Source organism: Silene latifolia, chromosome 2, assembly GCF_048544455.1.
Source record: "Silene latifolia isolate original U9 population chromosome 2, ASM4854445v1, whole genome shotgun sequence".
In the NCBI taxonomy this organism is placed as follows: domain Eukaryota; kingdom Viridiplantae; phylum Streptophyta; class Magnoliopsida; order Caryophyllales; family Caryophyllaceae; genus Silene; species Silene latifolia.
This window is the reverse complement of record NC_133527.1, coordinates 158,835,836-158,854,410: the sequence shown is the minus strand read 5'-3', so window position 1 is coordinate 158,854,410 and position 18,575 is coordinate 158,835,836. Positions and strand designations below refer to the sequence as shown.

The 18,575-nt window shown below is 36.5% G+C and overlaps 1 protein-coding gene across 1 annotated transcript; it reads left to right on the top strand.

Moving 5' to 3' along the window:
• Positions 1-589: 589 nt before the first annotated feature.
• On the top strand, positions 590-18,306 carry LOC141643189 (putative LRR receptor-like serine/threonine-protein kinase At1g56130). Its single transcript, XM_074452230.1, has 24 exons — positions 590-1,216; positions 2,800-2,989; positions 3,474-3,545; positions 3,692-3,763; positions 4,069-4,140; positions 4,337-4,408; positions 5,800-5,871; positions 6,024-6,095; positions 6,277-6,348; positions 6,512-6,583; positions 6,681-6,752; positions 7,348-7,419; positions 7,561-7,626; positions 8,471-8,536; positions 8,690-8,734; positions 9,900-9,964; positions 13,106-13,479; positions 14,048-14,246; positions 14,336-14,488; positions 14,616-14,728; positions 16,290-16,500; positions 16,580-16,811; positions 17,344-17,494; positions 17,778-18,306. The coding sequence occupies exons 1-24, from the start codon at positions 1,081-1,083 to the stop codon at positions 18,081-18,083; spliced, it is 3,027 nt and encodes a 1,008-aa protein (XP_074308331.1). The 5' UTR covers positions 590-1,080; the 3' UTR covers positions 18,084-18,306.
• The last annotated feature ends 269 nt before the right edge of the window (positions 18,307-18,575 follow it).

Below are 18,575 nucleotides of genomic sequence, written 5' to 3'. Positions count from 1 at the left end.
CCGCGCCTACCACCCCTGCACATCCCTGTACCCACTTCGACAACCCCCTCCCCAAAGCCAACTACCCATCCACCGGTTACAACCTACCGCCACCGCCTCTCTACAAAGTATACACTAGCACTCGACGCCGCCTTCTCCGACCACCCTACTTCGGCCCGACGTCCCCACAACCACCCTTCAACAACCAAACTTAATTCGAACCCTAATTGTTAAAAAACCCTTTTTTTTAATATAAAAATATCAACTAAATCGACTAAATGACGTGGTCTTAATAAAATTATTGATAAAACAACGAAATTACGTTTGATATATGTGAATTACGATCCATAATAGTGGAACGATGAAGGGATTGATTAGGTTAAGAGAGAGAAGTCTTTTTAATTCTTTTTTATTTACCAAAGGGCAAATACGGAAAATTAGGGAAAAATGTGTAGGATTTAGCAAACTAGCGTGCGGGATTTAGCATATACGTTACTTTTTATGCAAAAATGAGATTAATTGACCCGTCTATATTTTAGTAGATGGATTACTAATTTCTAAACCCTACACATATTTTCACTTAATCCCACACATTTTCTCTACTTTTTCCACCACTACCCCTGCTCTTTGAAAATGAAAAAAAAAAGGGGGGAGGAAGGTGATGTAGGCCTGGAACGGCGCCGGGCCTGGGTATGTCGGGGAGGGGGTGGTCGGACCTGGAGAAGGAGGCAGAGTAGGGAGTGGTCGGGTGGTGGTGCAGCCGTGTAGATTTTTTTTTTCTCCTCTCCTTCCCTTTCTCTCTCTCTAGTAAGAAATATGAGGGGTAAAATTGGAAAAAATTAGAAAAATGTGTAGGATTTAGTAATCCTTGTGTAGGAGGCGGCTAACAATTCCTCATGTCTTGGTCAAAACATGTGTGATCTGTCAGCATAGTGCTGTTTTAATTTAAAAAATTGATTGTTTGGCTGAGTAAACCCACAGTTTGTTTTCATTACAGTATAATTTAATCAAATGATATCTTAAATAGTGCTTAAATCCACCAACTTCCTCCTTACCATTCCATTCCATTCCAGCTCTCCAATCGGAACTCCGATCAAAGTCATGTACAAACCAAGTATTGGTATTGCTATTGGTGAAGCATGCTGCTGCGTAACATTATTTCTTGTTTTCTTCTTCATATCTTCCTTTGCTCAATCTCAAAACACTACTGCCACCCCCGTCACTGCTCCTAAAGAAGGTACTTTTCCTCTCCCAACTCTGGCTTTTTTTTTTTTTTTTTTTTTTTTTTTTTTTTTAAGTTTTGGTTCAAATGAGCGCATTATGTCGTGGATAAGAATGCTGGAGTAAGAGAAAGAGAGCTAACTCTTGTCTAAAACCTTTTTACATTTTCAAAGTGGCATGCCATATACGCTTACTGCAACACATGGAAATTACTCTTGTTAGTCCTAATTTTTATATCTTAGGACATGGGAAGTTTGAGCTTGTGTGGATGCGGATAATGATAGTAATGTTAAGATATAGCAATTCCGAGGACAAGCTGTTTTGGACAAGTGTGTATTTTTTTCAGAAATAATTTTAGTTGAAACTTTTTGAGAGCAAGTTTAAAAAAAAAGAAAAGAAAAGAAAGTATTCCGGGTCTGTCCTAGGCACATGAATGTGATTATGTGGTACTCTCTTACTCTTTATACGGAGTATGTCTAAATCGATTTTGTACAAGGTTTAGGAAATCTAACATTAAAGAGGTAAGTATTCCTTAATTGTATGAGTGAGGTTAAAGTTGATTATGACTTGTAATCGAACCGGCTGTCCTCTTTTCCAAGGTTATTAGAATCGGAGTCCTATATCTAACAGAAGATCCAGTGTTGATCATAAGATCCTACAAATAGTTTGGATAAATCCGCTTTTACAAAAATTTTGTTCCGATTTTTACAGTATAATGTTAGTCTATCTAATGAAGCGACTCTCTAAAATTACATGGATAATTGGATATATATATTTAAACTTTTTGTTTAATGTAATACAGTTGTCTTTATACAACTTACATATGCACTAATGCACTAGATGGTACATACGGCGCTTTGTGTACTACGTTATTTTTGTACTACATATGTCAGCATGTTGAACGAAATCCGGTGACAAGCTGTTGTCCTCGTCGGCGGTGTCTGTCCATGTCGTCGGCGACATCTGATTATACCAATATCCCTATCATCCCACGCCATTTAACAATAATTGATTTGAGTATAAACCCTAATTAAAAAATACGAAACTAGAACATAGTCAATTTGTGTATTAGTAATTAATTAGTGAATTAAATACATATTCTATACTCGAATAATCATTTATAATTGAATAATTTGAGGGAGGTTGAAGAAAGTTAAAGATTAACAAAAGAGAGAATGAAGATAGAGAGAATTAGGTTTGATATTTTTTAGTGAAGGGTAGAGAAATGGAAAATTTGGTGCAAAATGTACTGAAATGAGTAAAATATGTACTGCGAAAATAAATTGCGATACTATATTACATACACTTTCTCGGTTCTGATGCTTAGATTAAGCTGTGGAAGGACCTACAAACTGCAAATAAGTGAGGTCTAAAATTCAAACGCAATGGCTCATTGTGCTGTTAAATTCCCAAAATTATTAGTATCATGGAAATTATTATTATTATTGTTTAGGTTTAGTCAATTAGATTAGTATTCTAGTACTGCCTCACTGCCTGTATTCAGTACGGGAAATTATATGAAATGGTTATCATAATATTAATTTTTGTATTCTCCGCTTAATATGAAAATGGTTTTCTGCAACCGTCTTCTATTTGCAGCACAAGCATTAAGCTCTATATTACAACAATGGGGGACACCGGCAAATACCAAACAATGGAATACAACCGGAGACCCTTGTTCTGGAAAGGCCATTGATAGTTCTGCGTCTATTGATGACACTCAGTATAATCCATTCATCAAATGTGATTGTACCTATGATGGCAATGCTACCTGTCATATTACTGCTCTGTAAGATACGCAGCATCTTTGATTTAATCCAGTCTGTTATAACCCATTATTGTTGTGAAAGTCGAGCCAACTTCTTGTGATTCATTAGAAACACCACCATGGGTGTGCTGTAGGGCAAGACACGCCAATTTCTGAAACACACTCCTATCGTTATAAAATTGTGAATTACTATTGCTGCTTGATTCAATGTATTCTACCTTGACCATGACTGGCATTTACCCTATTGTTGAGACTTGAGAGGCCTTTAACTTATTTGGAAACTTGAGAGGCCTTTTTCTAATTCTCTTAACATTATTTATGCTGTTTCGCCTGTTTGTAAAAATCCGTCGCTGTTGATGTCTTCCAATACTATCGCTGGTGTTTTTTTGTGGTCTTGTCCCTTATCTAGGTCCCTTACATGCATTTACTGATCATCTTGATCTGGAATTATTGAATATAATTCAAGCTAGCAGCTCATGACAGAAATCAACTTCTATTCTGACAGGAAAGTCTATGCAATTGACGCAATTGGGGTGCTACCAGATGATCTATGGAATTTGCTTTACTTAACAAATTTGTATGGTTTTCTAATTAACTCATGATAACATGTCTGTCATAGCTTATCTGCAAAGACTAAGTGCTGGCTCTTCATCACATAATTTGCAGATAAGATTCCATAGATATGATACACCATCTAATATGCGTCAACTTCTTGTGGTTTAGGAAAATATCACAGAACTACTTAACAGGCCCCTTATCTTCAGGCATTGGAAACCTAACTCGCTTGCAGTACCTGTATGTGAATCAATCTATTGACTTGTTTGATACAATGACTTGGTATTAAATCTTGGCTTGAGATTTATTCTCAAAATCAGTCTTTGAAGACTGATCTTGGTCGATGCACCATAAATACGACCAACACCGCCTCAAAACGCGGTCACGTTGAGCCCGTAACTTTCAAAACACTTAGTCAATAAATTGGCCGTGATGTGGTGCCACGTCCCAAATATAGTACCATAATGGAGATTTTGATCTTTGATGGTGTGCAATGCAATGTTTTTTTTTTCCTGATTATATTGTGTTATTTTTGGTCATTTAAGGGACATTGGTATTAACGCATTGTCTGGTCCACTTCCAAAAGAAATAGGTCAGTTAACTGACTTGAGATCGCTGTAAGTTTTCTGCTGCTTAATGCTTCTCTTATCACTTATTTTTCAGCTTAATTCCAGTTATTTAATTGAAGTCATAGCATAATACTGAGCTCCTTTTTTTATTCAATGATTTAATTAGAAGTATTACTTTGTTTAGATTGCTTCTCATTTAAATTTAAAGTCGAGTATCACTGTGTATGGTTTATGAAATCTGCAGAGGTTTTGGGTCAAACAATTTCTCTGGCTCCCTGCCATTAGAGATGGGAAATCTTAAGAAGTTGCAACAGCTGTAAGTTAATGAACATATACCTAGTATTTTTATATTTTTGTCAAGCCGATGTTGGCTTTAGTGTATTGGCTGTGTACTTTCTTGTTTTTTCTATTTTTTTTTTTCCGAAAAATTATTGCGAGGTTATCTAATTTGTTATGAATACGGGACATCAGGTATGCATTACGCTTTTATAAGAGTATCTGTTATATGTAGATTTTAAGCAAGCGCCATAATAAAAGACGTTCGAGCCGATTCACAATTTGCTTACATTGAGAGAATCTGGTGACTCAGGTCCCAAGCTAGATTGGTACTTCTTGACTACCTGCTTTCTATTTCGTTAGACTACTGATTGAAGTGACAGTCATTAGTCTTTTACACCTCCTAAATCATTTATCTCTGCTCATTACGAGGCAATCAATACAATTCTGATGAATATTTATATAATAAAAATCATTTCTCTTCGTGTCTGTTTGAAAGTGATTAGTACGTTTTTCTTCCTCATCACCGTCAAGAGATAACATGACAGACAGGTTGGGGAATAGCTGCTCCCTGATTTGCTATTTAAAGTTTTGTCAAGCTCTTCAGGAATCTGCAAAACAGTAGTCCTTCTCCGAGTAACAATATTACTTTGTCAATTGCTCAATGGGCGTTGTCATACGTTGAAGAAAAATGAGAAATTTTGCTATATCATAAACAAAGGAGTTACTCCTTTCATCGCCTGGGATAAACCTCGTCTGGACTTATGAATCAGACTTTCTTTCCTCCTTGTGGGTGTGGCTCATCCGTTTTTTGTGTTATTTCTTATAATATCAGAGGCCTTTGCTTAGACATTGGTTTAATTAGTTTAGAAATGGTCGTTCTTTAGCAGCTAGAGAAGGTCCTTTTTTTGAGGGTTTAGAATTACCTTTGGGGTTGGAATTTGAGTACAACCATGTAACTCTGGTTGGGATTTTAATCTTTGATTTCTTAGCAATTTAATCTGAAAAACTTGGAATTTGAGTACAAACTCTTTTTTTTTTTTTTTCTTTTTTTTTTTCCTCTTTATGGTTTTTTAATAATTTCATTTAAGATTGTAAGAACAAAGCTTCTGCCAATTTTTTTTTTTAAAAAAGCCGAGTCCATATTTAGATTCTGGATCCTTCAAAAACATGTCCATGAGTCCTTGATTCTGAAAATTCAAGGATCTGAACCTAGGATCTATACCCAAGTCCGAGCATCATAGTTTCTATATGGTTTTGGGATGAAACCTTCTTTGGGTTTATGAAATTGGAGTTAACTTATCCATTGTCTTCTAAAACTTCTCCTCAAGAAGTTAGTAGTGAGGCGCTGTATTCCCTTTTTGATGCTTTTAAACTATTTACTTAAGGTTCTTTTTTTTTTTTTTTTTTTTTTTTCTATACTGCTTACAGGTACATAGATAGTTCTGGAGTGAGTGGCCCGATCCCTTCTACATTTGCCAATTTGCAGAACCTACAGAACCTGTAAGCACTAAGCATGCTCCCTTCTGAACTGCTTAAATACCATTTCCCTACAGATGTTCTTGGTTTAGTCATTGCAAAAGTATCTTATTTTTAACTCCTTATTCCCATATTTACTAACTGGCGGCAAATACTTTCTAATTTCCATCATTCAGGTGGGCATCAGACACTGACCTTACGGGAGCTATACCCAAATTTATTGGCGGTTGGAGCCAGCTTCAAGTCCTGTGAGAATTATTGACTGGAAAATCCTGTCCATTAACTTTACCACTTTTCTTTCTGTGCTGCTTCAATCATTTAATTTTAATTCCTCTGAAAGCCATACTATTGTACGTATGCAGAATGTGGTGTGACACCACAATCTTAAACATCCTATGCTTACTGAAACATGTGAAATCTGTAATGTAGGAGGCTCGAGGGGAACGCGTTCAGTGGACCAATACCATCTGAATTATCTGATCTAACCTCTTTGAAAGAATTGTGAGTTGTTTCCTTTTCAGGGCGATTTTTCTCTTCCTGTAGCACTTGCACACTCTTTCTGTTCATACGTCTCGATTTGAGTATATCATGAGTATGAGTGTTCCCGTCTGTTCATCAGTCTTATAAGTGTAACTAATCATTTATTAAATCATGCCATCTCTAGGAGAATAAGCGGCTTGTCAAATAGCAGCACTTCACTGGAATTTGTAACTAATTTGACATCCTTGAACATCTTGTAAGTCAACCAAGCACACTGATGATATTCTTCACAATTTCATTTTCTGATAACCCTTTTTTCCCCTGACAAGTTTATCTTATTTAATATCCTTTAGAGCTTTGAAGAATAACAACATCACAGGTACTATACCCAGCAGCATTGGACAACTACAAAGTTTGACTTTTCTGTAAGTAGGGTGCGTTTCTTGGTGTTTGTGGATTGTTTCCTGAATGACTTAGACAAGGGCTATTAGAAGTTGGTTTTGGTGGTATTTTTCAAAGAAACTCTATATACGCGTAAATTTATGGAACTTGTATATAGAGTTTCTTTGAAAAATACAATGCCCAATAACCAAATATTCATTGAAAATGCAATGCCCAAATTTATGGAACTTGTATATAGAGTTTCTTTGAAAATGCAATGCCCAAAAACCAAATATTCATTTTTCATTGTGGCAATAGAAAAAATGGCTCACTAACCTATCCACACACACACACAAAAAAAAAAAAAAAAAAAACAGAACAAAAAAAGAAAAAAAAAAAAAGGAAAATTGCATGAAAAACTGTTTGCACTTGTTATATTGTGAAGTTGTAGTTGGTCAATGCATTATTATCGCAATTCACCTTAGATGTCATTTACTCATTCATCATCTCCTTAAGAGTCCTTATACGTCATTCCCCATCCGAAAACCGCCTCGCTTCGGCTTTGAGGCATTGGGCTTGATGTTGTTGAGTATTTCTTTTCCCTTTTTTGCTTTGTTAAGGAAAGTGAATTTTCAACAGGGACATCAGCTTTAACAGCATCACTGGACAAATCCCAGATTCACTTTTCAGCCTCAGCTCTCTTGGTTATTTGTAAGTTACTTTTCTTTTAATTATATTGAAGTTACAGGTGTACTAACTATCTTAGACTATAGTTGAATTCTCTTATCCATTTGTAAGACCAGGTTCATTATGCAGCAAGCGGTCTGATAATGATTATGTATTATTGCTTAGATTTCTTGGAAATAACAAGCTGACAGGTGGCCTTCCTGCTCAGAAGAGTTCGTCTCTGATCAATATGTGAGTTCTACAAGCTTGATATGTAATGTTTCTTCGTGCTTTTTGAAGAGATGTCAAACAGTTGGGTAGGTAGAATATAATGAACATCAAGCATGATTTGTTTTTTCAGCTTGAATATCAGATTATTAAATATCATAAATTAATGTAGACAAGGACCAAGGCTTTGTTGTTGTTGTTGTTGTCATCTGGAAAGAATCAATTTGGAGGAGCTGCCTCTTTGTACTGTTAACTAGGGTAAGGGCGTAGGGTTGTGTACATCCGACCCCTTTACTCCGCAATTTGGGGTAGCCCTTGAGGCACTAGGGTAATTTTGTTGTTGTACTGTTATGTTAGATATGACATTTGCTCCTGTTTAGATACGTAGACTCTCTGTTGTCCTTTATGAGCTTCAGTTTATAGTGGTGCTTTGAAGGTTAACTTTTATTGTGCAAAAGTGGCATTGCTTGACATTTCAACTCCCTGGACCTTGAAATTATTAGGCTGTTTTAAACAGAGGGATCTCATATTTCATTTTTTCATTCTGAATTTACTATATGAGTAGGGAGTGTTCTTATGGATGCTAGCAAACTGTTTCGATATTTTTCTCATGCTTTGAGCTCTAAAGTGTGAGAAGTATATGAAAGCAGAAGGAGAATATAAGGTTAATCATATAAAGAGGGTAACTAGTTATAGCAGAGACACTATATTATAATGACAATGAAAGGTATGATTAACATACAGCAAGTTGCAAACATCAGACTTGAAAACTAGTCAGCCGTAATATGATTAACCTTAAATATAACAATCTATTTTATGAAACTTCTCTTTATCATCCTAACGTACTGTTTGACATGCTTGTGTGCAGAGATGTGTCGTACAATCAGTTATCTGGAAGCATCCCATCTTGGGTTAGCCAACTAAGTATGCAACTGTATGTTTTATATTCTACAGTACCTACATTATTTCTCTAATTAACATAAGTGATCACTTGTGCCGTAAACAGTTGAGTGTTCTTATCCCGTATTTAGCATGCCTGTCCCCCTTGGATCTTAACCTAACCTTTTTTTTTCACTTGTGAACACAGCAACTTGGTCGCGAATAATTTCTCGGATGCAAGCGCTAACAGCAGGTGAATGCCTTTTTTTCTGGAAAATATTTTTACTTCATAATTCCATTTTGATAAGGCAATTATATAGTAAGCAGCCAATAGGTCCCATTTTTATTATAAATATGTACTTTGTACTTCTGTAGTCTCTTCTATTCAAAATAAACTTCCCATTTTCCATTTTAGGCTCATTCACAAAGACCTTCCTGTTTGTACTTCAGGAAACTAATTCCACATCAAATGAGGCATCTGTTGCACTCAAAATAAGTTTACATCCATGACGTATCTGGAAAGACAAATTTCACCAACATTAGAAAACTAGACTCCTACTAAGTTACACCTATATGCCTTTGTCGCTCTATGGTTGTTGTCTGAATTTCAACATGTCTCTAGTCCTGCATTTTCTGAGATAAACGTGTTCATGAGAACAGTTAGTACCTTACCGTACACCATTTCCATTTCCTATGGGGACATAAGACACATTTTTAATCTCTGAAATATAATGGAATAAAGAAAATGGTTCACTTAACTATTTGAGCTTCTTATATTCCGTAGTATGTCGTAGTTGGTCTATACAACTTTTGAGGAAATTTTCATAATAGGTAATTGGAAAACAGCTTTGTTTTGTGACAGAGGTACGGCCTCAGATCCATTCTTCCGTCGCCTTAGGCCTGAGCTTTTCAGGCACTATGCCCTGTGACAAAACCGAACGACTTGCTTTAATAGTAACATTATCTTCTTTCGCGACTCATTCTACAATTCTTACGCTTCTGATTCTGGGTTTCTAGATTATGCTTAAATCTTTTTATCATTAAGGTATTAATATCACGTGCTTGTGCGTGTACTTAATTTTTTTTTATCATTAAGGTATTAATACTCACGTGCTTGTGGCACTTGAACATTTCATTTTAGCTAACGAGATCCGAGTTTTTCAAAGTAGCCGCGTCTGACATTTGCACACACAAGTATTAAAGACATTTAAAGTTAAACAAGTCTGAGTAGCAGAGGTGCATGTGTGTTCGTGCGTGAGTTTGAACATGTTTTTTTTATCCCAAGTATTGGGTAGATGGAAGTTAGATTGGAAGAAAAAGCTCCTATTGACACTTCATCACACTTTTCTTACGTCTTGTAAGGAGTGCGATGAGATCTAAAAAACCAAAATGCAATTAATTTAGCACTTTCTTTGTAGAGCTTTGCCTTCAGGGTTGAACTGTGTGCAGAACGGATTTCCTTGCAACAGTGGTCTAGGACGCTGTAAGTACATTTAGACACTATTCTTTCGTACTTGTCTGCTTGTGAACTAGTTTCAAATTTTCAGTGTATATATCACCACATTTCTGATTGATTGGTTTTTGTATACTGCGTTACTAGGAATTAGATCTTTTTTGTTTTCCCTAAAATTGTCAAGGTTTACATCTGATAGAACATACTCTATGCTGTGTTTCCTGAACAAGAAACTAGGATCTTGGCATAAATTTAATGTGGTGGAGGCGGGCCTCTAGCTGCGGGGCAGCAGCTAAACTTTTGATAAATAAAAGGCAGATTCAAATCGACAACAAAACCTGAGTCTCAAAATGATTTTGGGGCCGGCTAACATGAATCATCGTTCGAAACCATTGGGCACGAGTTCAATAATGCGCACAAAAAAAAGAGAAATAATAATAATGATCATAATATTTGTAAAAACAAAAAATAAATGTAAACAAAACTAATAGGTTGTAAAATTTAGATAGTGTGGGAACAAAAAAATTGAGTAGTACTCGTAGAAAGGTTCGAAAAATAGAAGATGATAAAAAAGCTGTAAATTAATGATTTTTTAAAAAAAAAATTATAAATGGAAGTAGAACAACAATCCAGAAAACAAACTATACATCCTGCACCCAAATTTTCTCTCGAGAGTGCCCTCTCCAATGCCATGTTTTCTCTGACAATATTATCGTTTCCCCATTTTTAAGTCTCGTAAATCCTAATTGGTACCTTCTCTGATCTACGTCTCACTTGGCCAAACCAGCTTAACGATTTTCCTTCATCTTATCCTCTATACTCTATAGACGCAGCTCCTACCTTTTCCCGAACCATCTCGTTCTTCGACCTTTCTTTCCTTGTATGGCCGCACATCCAGCTTGAGTTTACACATTTCCGATACACTCGGCTCAAGTTAAGGTATACCCAAATCACGTAGACCATGTGAAACTCTTCGAATTCAATCATCCTGCTTTCATTCTTTGTGCTACATCACCATCCAATTCTCCATTATTCTCTTTAATAGTTTCTAAATACCTAAAAAAGTTAAAACCTTGAACAATTTTCCCATCAAGAGTGATTGTCCCTGCCTCCCTACATCCGCTCGACCGTTCTCACTATAGTTACACTTCAAAAATTCCGTTTCTACTTGGTTTTCCACGAGATTTTGACATCTGTCTCCAAAGCAAACTTCTTTTTGACTTCATCCTTTATCTCGTCAATCAACACAATATCATCTGTGAACATTATGCCATAGAACCTCCTCTTGAGTTGATATCGTCAATTCGCCCATAATAATAGCAAATAAAGGACTAAGAGCAGAACCTCGAACTTGAATTGGAAACTCTTCTGGCTTCCCAACATTAGTCCGTATACTTGTAGTAGCTCCCTCGTACATGTCTTTTATGAGATCACATTGAATATTTCACGTGTTCATCATGTCAATGTGATCTACACTTATAAAATACATTGCAGAAGGTGCATCCATGAAAGGTGCTGAAAATTTGGAAACCTATAAACTTTCTTCGTTATGAAAATATGTTTCTATAAAGTTGATGCACTTGTAAACTTCAGTAGTCATGTGTGATATATCTATGATTAAAGAACAATTTGCGTAGTTCCACTCTCCTTTTTCTCGTGGAGTCTAGTTACTACGACACATAAGTATACGATACAACATAAATAGACACAACACTGATATAGTAGATGTTAAGGTTTCCATTTTCAAGTTTGAGTAATGGTAAAAGAGACGAGAAGAAGGAAAGCGATGATCTGTTGTAATGAAAAATAGAAAGGGAGGAGAAGAAAAGCAACGATCTGTTGTAAGGAAGGAAAAGAAGAGAGTTAGGGGGCGTTTGGTTGAGGGTCTTTAGGAAAGGGAAAGGGAATCAAAAGGTATGATTCCCTTTGTTGTTGTTTGTTTTACATCCCCTTTACCCATTTTCAGGTTTAAGATTATCCTCTATTCCCCCAAAATGATTCCCCACCCTACCCCAAGCCCCAAGGTTTCCCATTCCCTTTCCCCATTCCCCCACCTAACACTAATACACACAATCAATAACACACAATCACCCAGTGCTCTACACCATCAAAAACTACCTTATATTTAGGGGTATTTGTATAAAGACTACCTTATTTTTATTTTCATTTTGTTTTCCACTACCTTTGTTTTATTTATCTTTGCTCGAAACTACCTATGTTAAGAGCCACGCAAGTTTTGCTCAATTTTTCTACTACGATCAAACTCATGTGCTTAGCGTAACCTTTATGTATGCTTTTACTCCCTTTCCACACCTCCAAATTGATTTATCTCTCGTCTTTCCCCAAAGCAACAGGCATTTTATCCCTCTTATTCTCTTTTCTAAAGCAAGATAAGATCCTTATTTGCACATTTTTAGGTGTTCAAAGGGAAGAAAATTATAAGCGAATGCTACCTCAAGTGTGCGAGGTTGATCAATGTCGGAAAATTGATTAAAACTCACTAAACTCCAACATAGGTAGTTTTGTAACAAAAGTAAACAAAACAAAGGTAGTGGAAAACAAAATAATAAAAGTAAGGTAGTCTTTTTACAAACACCATAAAAGGTAATTTATGACAAAAAAAAAACCATGTAGTTATTTACAGTTCTTCCAAGATGAAAGAAAATTTTTGTTTACGCTTGTGACCTGAAATTATATATACCAATATATATATATATATATATATATATATATATATATATATATATATATATATATATATATATATATATATTATATTTATATTTACATTTGGAATTATGCTTTACTTAAGGTTTGTTTAGAATTAGAGGATTTCGAGGGAAAAGGAAGGGAGGGAAAGGTAGAATGGAGGGAGATCCATCTTCCATTACCCAAGGCAAATTAGAAACCCTCCAACATAGAAAAGATTTGGGGGGAAAACTCCTCTACTCCATTCCCCTTCCCTTCCCTCCCCTCCCTTTTGCCCCCCTTCATCCACTTCCTCTCCCTTTCCCTCACCTCCATCGACCTCTCCTCCCTTTCCCTCCTCTTTTTATACCCAAACACACCCTTATTTTCTGCTTGTTAACGTGGCTTTTTACATGCTTTTTTGTTTCCCTTCAGATATTCAATTAGAGTGACTTATCTGTGTGCCTGTCGACTTTTGTGCAGACTCCGACTTTGCAATTAAATGCGGTGGTCGACAGATTAGAGCGTCTAATCAAGTTCTTTATGAAAATGATGATGAAACGCTTGGTCCTGCAAATTATTTTGTGACGAGTACTGACAAGTGGGCAGTCAGTAATGTGGGATTATTCACCTCAAATAACAATGTAACGTACACATACGTTTCTCCACGCCAGTTTACTAGTCTGGACTCTGAGCTGTTCCAGACAGCAAGACTGTCAGCTGGATCACTAAGGTACTATGGGATCGGGCTTCAGAATGGTAAATACAGTGTGCTGTTACAGTTTGCAGAGCTACAAATTGAGAATGGTAAAACATGGAAAAGTCTTGGGAGGCGTGTTTTTGACATATATATTCAGGTAACATGTTGACCAAAGCTTCTAATATTCATATCATTTTTTTGTTCCCCTTTTCATCTATTATTGTTATTGATGATCAAATTTGGTAAATTGTTATCTTAACTACAACTACAATCATGAATTATTTGGAACATTGAAGCAAGGAATAGATGCAAGTATGAACACAATTCCATTGATATCAAAACTCATGTCCTAGTTTCTTTAGAGGTCTTACTTTTCTCTCTTGTAGATGGTCGTGGTTGCATGTTGTTTTTCAGATGTTGTCAGTATTAGTACCCCTATGCCTATAAAGAGGCGCAGGCGAGATCCATTTTTCTTCCTACAAGTCAAATTAAAACCCTTCAAACGTAGGATATATTTGGAAAGAAGAACATGATACGACGCCCTAACCCCTTTACACTTTCTCACTATTAAAGTCTGATTATGACAATATGGTAAAGATTAGGTTTTAAAATCAGCGTCTAGTATTTCATTTTCGTTTTGGTGCACGCCACTGTCCCAATCTGGTTGCATCTATTCAAACAAGTCCTAAATGGTCCTTCTGCTCCCCTGTTGATATTCGAACTAGGGAAATCGCGTGGAAACGGATTTTGACATTCGTAAGGAGGCACGAGGGCAGTCATACGCACCTGTTGGAAGGAATTACACCATTCAGGTGACATCAAACTACATTGAAATACATCTATTTTGGGCTGGGAAAGGGACATGCTGCATACCTTTTCAAGGAACATATGGACCTTCTATATCAGCTCTCAGTGTTACACCATGTAATATATATCTACTTTGGTGATTAATATCATACACTTGTTTTTATTTTTAAAACAAATCATTGCTGAACAACAATGTGGCTGTTCAGTGTTTCAGCCTAGGCCTGTAAGTTCAACTACAAACGCAAAACGAACTGGTGTCATTGTTGGAGTGGTTGTTTCCGTTGTAGTAATAGCCTTTCTCTCTTTCGCTGGTTGTTGGTTTATTCGAAGAAAAAGGAGACTACGTGCAACAGAAGAAGGTATGGCTGCAAATGCACTCTGTAGAAATAGCCAAAAAACGTTTTTTTGTACTTCAGTCCTGTCAGCCACATTTGATTATGCACTATTTCAGTTTATTTTATGACGTTTGTTTGTTTGAACTTCCAGAGCTCCTTGGGATCAATGCCAAAACTTTCAGTTATGCTGAACTGAGGTCTGCCACTGGGGACTTCAACTCTTCAAATAAGCTAGGAGAGGGAGGGTTTGGACCTGTCTTTAAGGTACATGATTCTGCTCTTGATATGATTTAGAAAGTAGTCACAATTTGCTAGAGCTTTCCTGGTCATCCACAGATCTACCGAACTGCATCGGTAGCGTCTTAAATTATTTTTTAACTAAAAAATTGTTGAAGATTGATAGCCTCCAAGACTATATTATCATTGAATAATTCAAAATGGTTCACTAGACTACATTTCTTATGTAGTGATTTAGCAGTCGCTTGATGCTGTAGGCAACGTGTATATGACCTTGCTCATCACGCGCCGTGGAAGGACCTTTGAATCAAAAGCATATTTAGTTGTTCTTTCTGCTAGCGTATTATTTTCTTTGATTGAAAAAGATAGTCTTATGACTTAAGCACTTTACTTTTTGAATATAGTACTGTCGGTTTCAGCTCATCCTTGTGTGAACTTCTGATCATGACTTATTTGGAGTCATTCATGAAGAGATAAACGCAATATTGCATTACATTCATGTGATATACATATTCTACTCGCTAGAAGTGATAATGTGGCACAAACTGTGAGAATAAATGATTATAATGATTGATCTTTGTAGGAGTGAAGTTTTTTCACTTCTGTAAATATCACCCCTCTCCCCCACGAAGGACAGGAATTAATAAAATAAAGGAGGTGAACAATGAGGAGCATTTCATACAAAATGATTCGTGTGAAGAAAATACTCAAGGGTTGCGAATCTGAGATACTAAAGTATTAATACTGCCATGCTATAGTTATCTGATTACCACATCCACACAGCAAAGAGGTTGTTGAAAAAGTAAATACAACAACAAAGAGGTTGTCGTAACATAATTTGGGGTCAGCTAAAAGGACCGTATGGATCATCAAATTATAGTGCATTATTTTGAAAATGCGGAATTAGTGTAGCTGTCTGCTGTCGTGAACTCTGTGTTCTGGGGGAATGGAGGATGTCACACAACGGCTTGCGATTAAGCCAGCGGTAATGTCAAGAATGTTTATCAAATGCATTAAATCTCCGCTTCTTAAGATCTGAACTGAGAGTTTATTATATGTTTGTTGTCTATCTTCTCTCTCATGTCTCTTTGCTTTTTTTTTTTTTTTTTCTTTTTTTGTACAACTACCTCTTAGCATTTGTAAGTTTTTTTTTTTCAAAAAAAGAAAAAAAAAGATAAACAGGTAATATTATTAGATCATGTCCCTTATGATGTTTTCTTTGAGTGGATATATAACGGAAAATAACGGTAAGTGGATTTTATGCCATAGTGCTATGGTGAAATAAAGGAGGAAGGAGGAAAAGCCCTAGAGTAAGGGAAATGAGAAAAGAGAAAGGAAAAAAAAATTAAAAGTCAATATAGAAAATAAATTTAAACATTGATCAAAGTCTTTTGTGTAACCATAGAGTAATGTATAAGGTTTAAATACAAAGGTGACTTTTTTAATACTTAGAAATTAGAATTCCTCATAAATCTCATTGTTCATTGAAACATGACGGTTGCGAATAGAAAAATAGAATGGATATTTCAATAATCTGAGTAGACAAAAAGTTATATGACTAACTCTTTAGCCTTATTGTCACTTACAGGGGGTGCTGAGTGATGGCAGAATAGTTGCAGTAAAACAGCTATCAGTAGCATCCCATCAAGGAAAACATCAATTTATGGCAGAAATAGCTGCTATTTCTGCTGTGCAACATCGCAACTTGGTGAAATTGTATGGATGCTGCCTGGAAGGCGAAAAACGCTTGCTTGTTTATGAATACTTGGAAAATAAGAGTCTTGATCAAGCCTTATTCGGTATGACCATTTGATATGCCTCAATGTTAAAGAATTATATTGTAGTTCTGTTTGCTTGAATTGTGTATGCTTCCAACAGGAGACAGTACCCTGAACCTCAGTTGGGCCAAGAGGTTTGAGATATGCGTGGGTGTGGCAAGAGGTCTTACTTACCTCCATCAGGATTCAAGTGTTCGCATTGTTCACAGAGACGTCAAGGCCAGTAATATCCTGCTCGATGCCGATCTTAACCCCAAAATATCAGATTTTGGTTTGGCAAAATTATATGATGATAAAAAGACTCACATAAGTACCCGTGTTGCTGGAACAATGTAAGATCCATTAGTTTATTGCAGTTATTTCACTTTGTAATTTTGTATCATCTATCTTAATAGCCAGATTTGCTTTACCCAACTATGTCTCTTTGACACTTCACTTTGGCTGTGTGTCATGTTCGCACACGTTCCGACATGACACTAGTACTAAGATCTTTGGCCTATGCCAAAAATTAATGTTTCACATTGCGACACACATCCATATCCGACTATGGGCAGAGCTAGGGGCACTGGGCACACACGGATAAAGATTAAAAACATGTGTTCTTACAAGAGACATAAGAAAGCCATCTTCTCTGTTAAACTATAAGGCAGGTTATGGTTCACATTCCTGAATTCATTTTTCTTATATAATAACTGTTTGGTCCTGCATCAGCCTAAAGTTTACAACCATGCTCCCACGGCTCTCTAAAGCTGGGCCTGCCACAAACTTTCTCTGTGTCTCACTAACATAGTTTCATAGTAGGAAGCAAAAAATATTTTTCTGTTCCTGCCTCCTTTTATTTGCATTTAATTGTTTCTTCTACAGTGGGTACCTTGCACCTGAATATGCCATGCGTGGCCATCTTACGGACAAGGTCGATGTGTTTGGTTTTGGTGTTGTTGCTTTGGAGGTCGTGAGCGGTAGACCCAATTCTGACTCCACCTTGGAAAGAGAACAAATGTATCTTCTTGACTGGGTACGTTGGTAGCACTTCTGTCCTGTTTTACCTATCCATGACCTCAAAACTACAAAATTTTGTTCCAATTCTCTTTATATGACACAAGGTTCATGCTAGGGAAAGTAATGAAGGTAATAGTGAGTCTTGTATGAGACAACTTCACATGTAGGATCAACCTAAAGGCTAAATCCTTGTTTATCTTGTTTAGACTTTAGGGTAATGAGTTGGTCTCATATTTAACACGTCTAGTATAAGTTTTTGTGTGAAGGTAAATTGCTTTTAAAAAACTGTGCATATGTAGGCTTGGCATCTTCACGAAAACAGTCAAGACGTGGATCTCGTCGATAAACGATTGTCAGAGTTCAACGAGGAAGAGGTGAGAAGAGTGATCAGTGTGGCTCTTTTATGCACCCAAACTTCACCAGGACACCGCCCAACAATGTCGCGTGCTTTGGCAATGCTAACTGGGAGTATCGAAGTTGGAACCATAACCTCAAAACCAACGTACTTGGCCGATTGGACCTTTGATGACTCAACCTTTATGACGAGTGACACGGAGAATTCTAAATATGGTTACTCAACCAGTCAAAGCACAACTACGCTCTGACTCTTGTAGAGGTCAGATAACCTCAGTGTGGCTTTTTTTTTTTATTTTTTATTTTTATTTTTACTTGTCAAAAAAAGATGAACCATCTCAACCAAAACCTTAAGGTGATGGTTGAGGCCCAACTATTATAAATATTCCTATTAATACACTTGTACATAAATGTCCCTCGCAAAGAGAGGCTGTCCTCGAATCTTTAAATGGGTTTTGGTAATTTGTTGTAATTGTAACCTGATGATTGTAACTGTGTAAAGGTCTCATGTCCAAGTAAGAAAGGGAGGTTCAAACATGACCTCTAAATTTACTCGTCATTTTGCCTCAAAATGCATCAAATTTTTTAAAAAGACTCGCGATGAGTCTTAGGGTCGATCAAATTGGTAGCGCAACCAATTTTCCGGTCAAAGCTTTTAATGGATCTTAAGATGCTCAGTTGTTATTGCATAAGACCTGTCTCACACTATGAGACAATCCCATTATATAAAAAGAAAACCTATT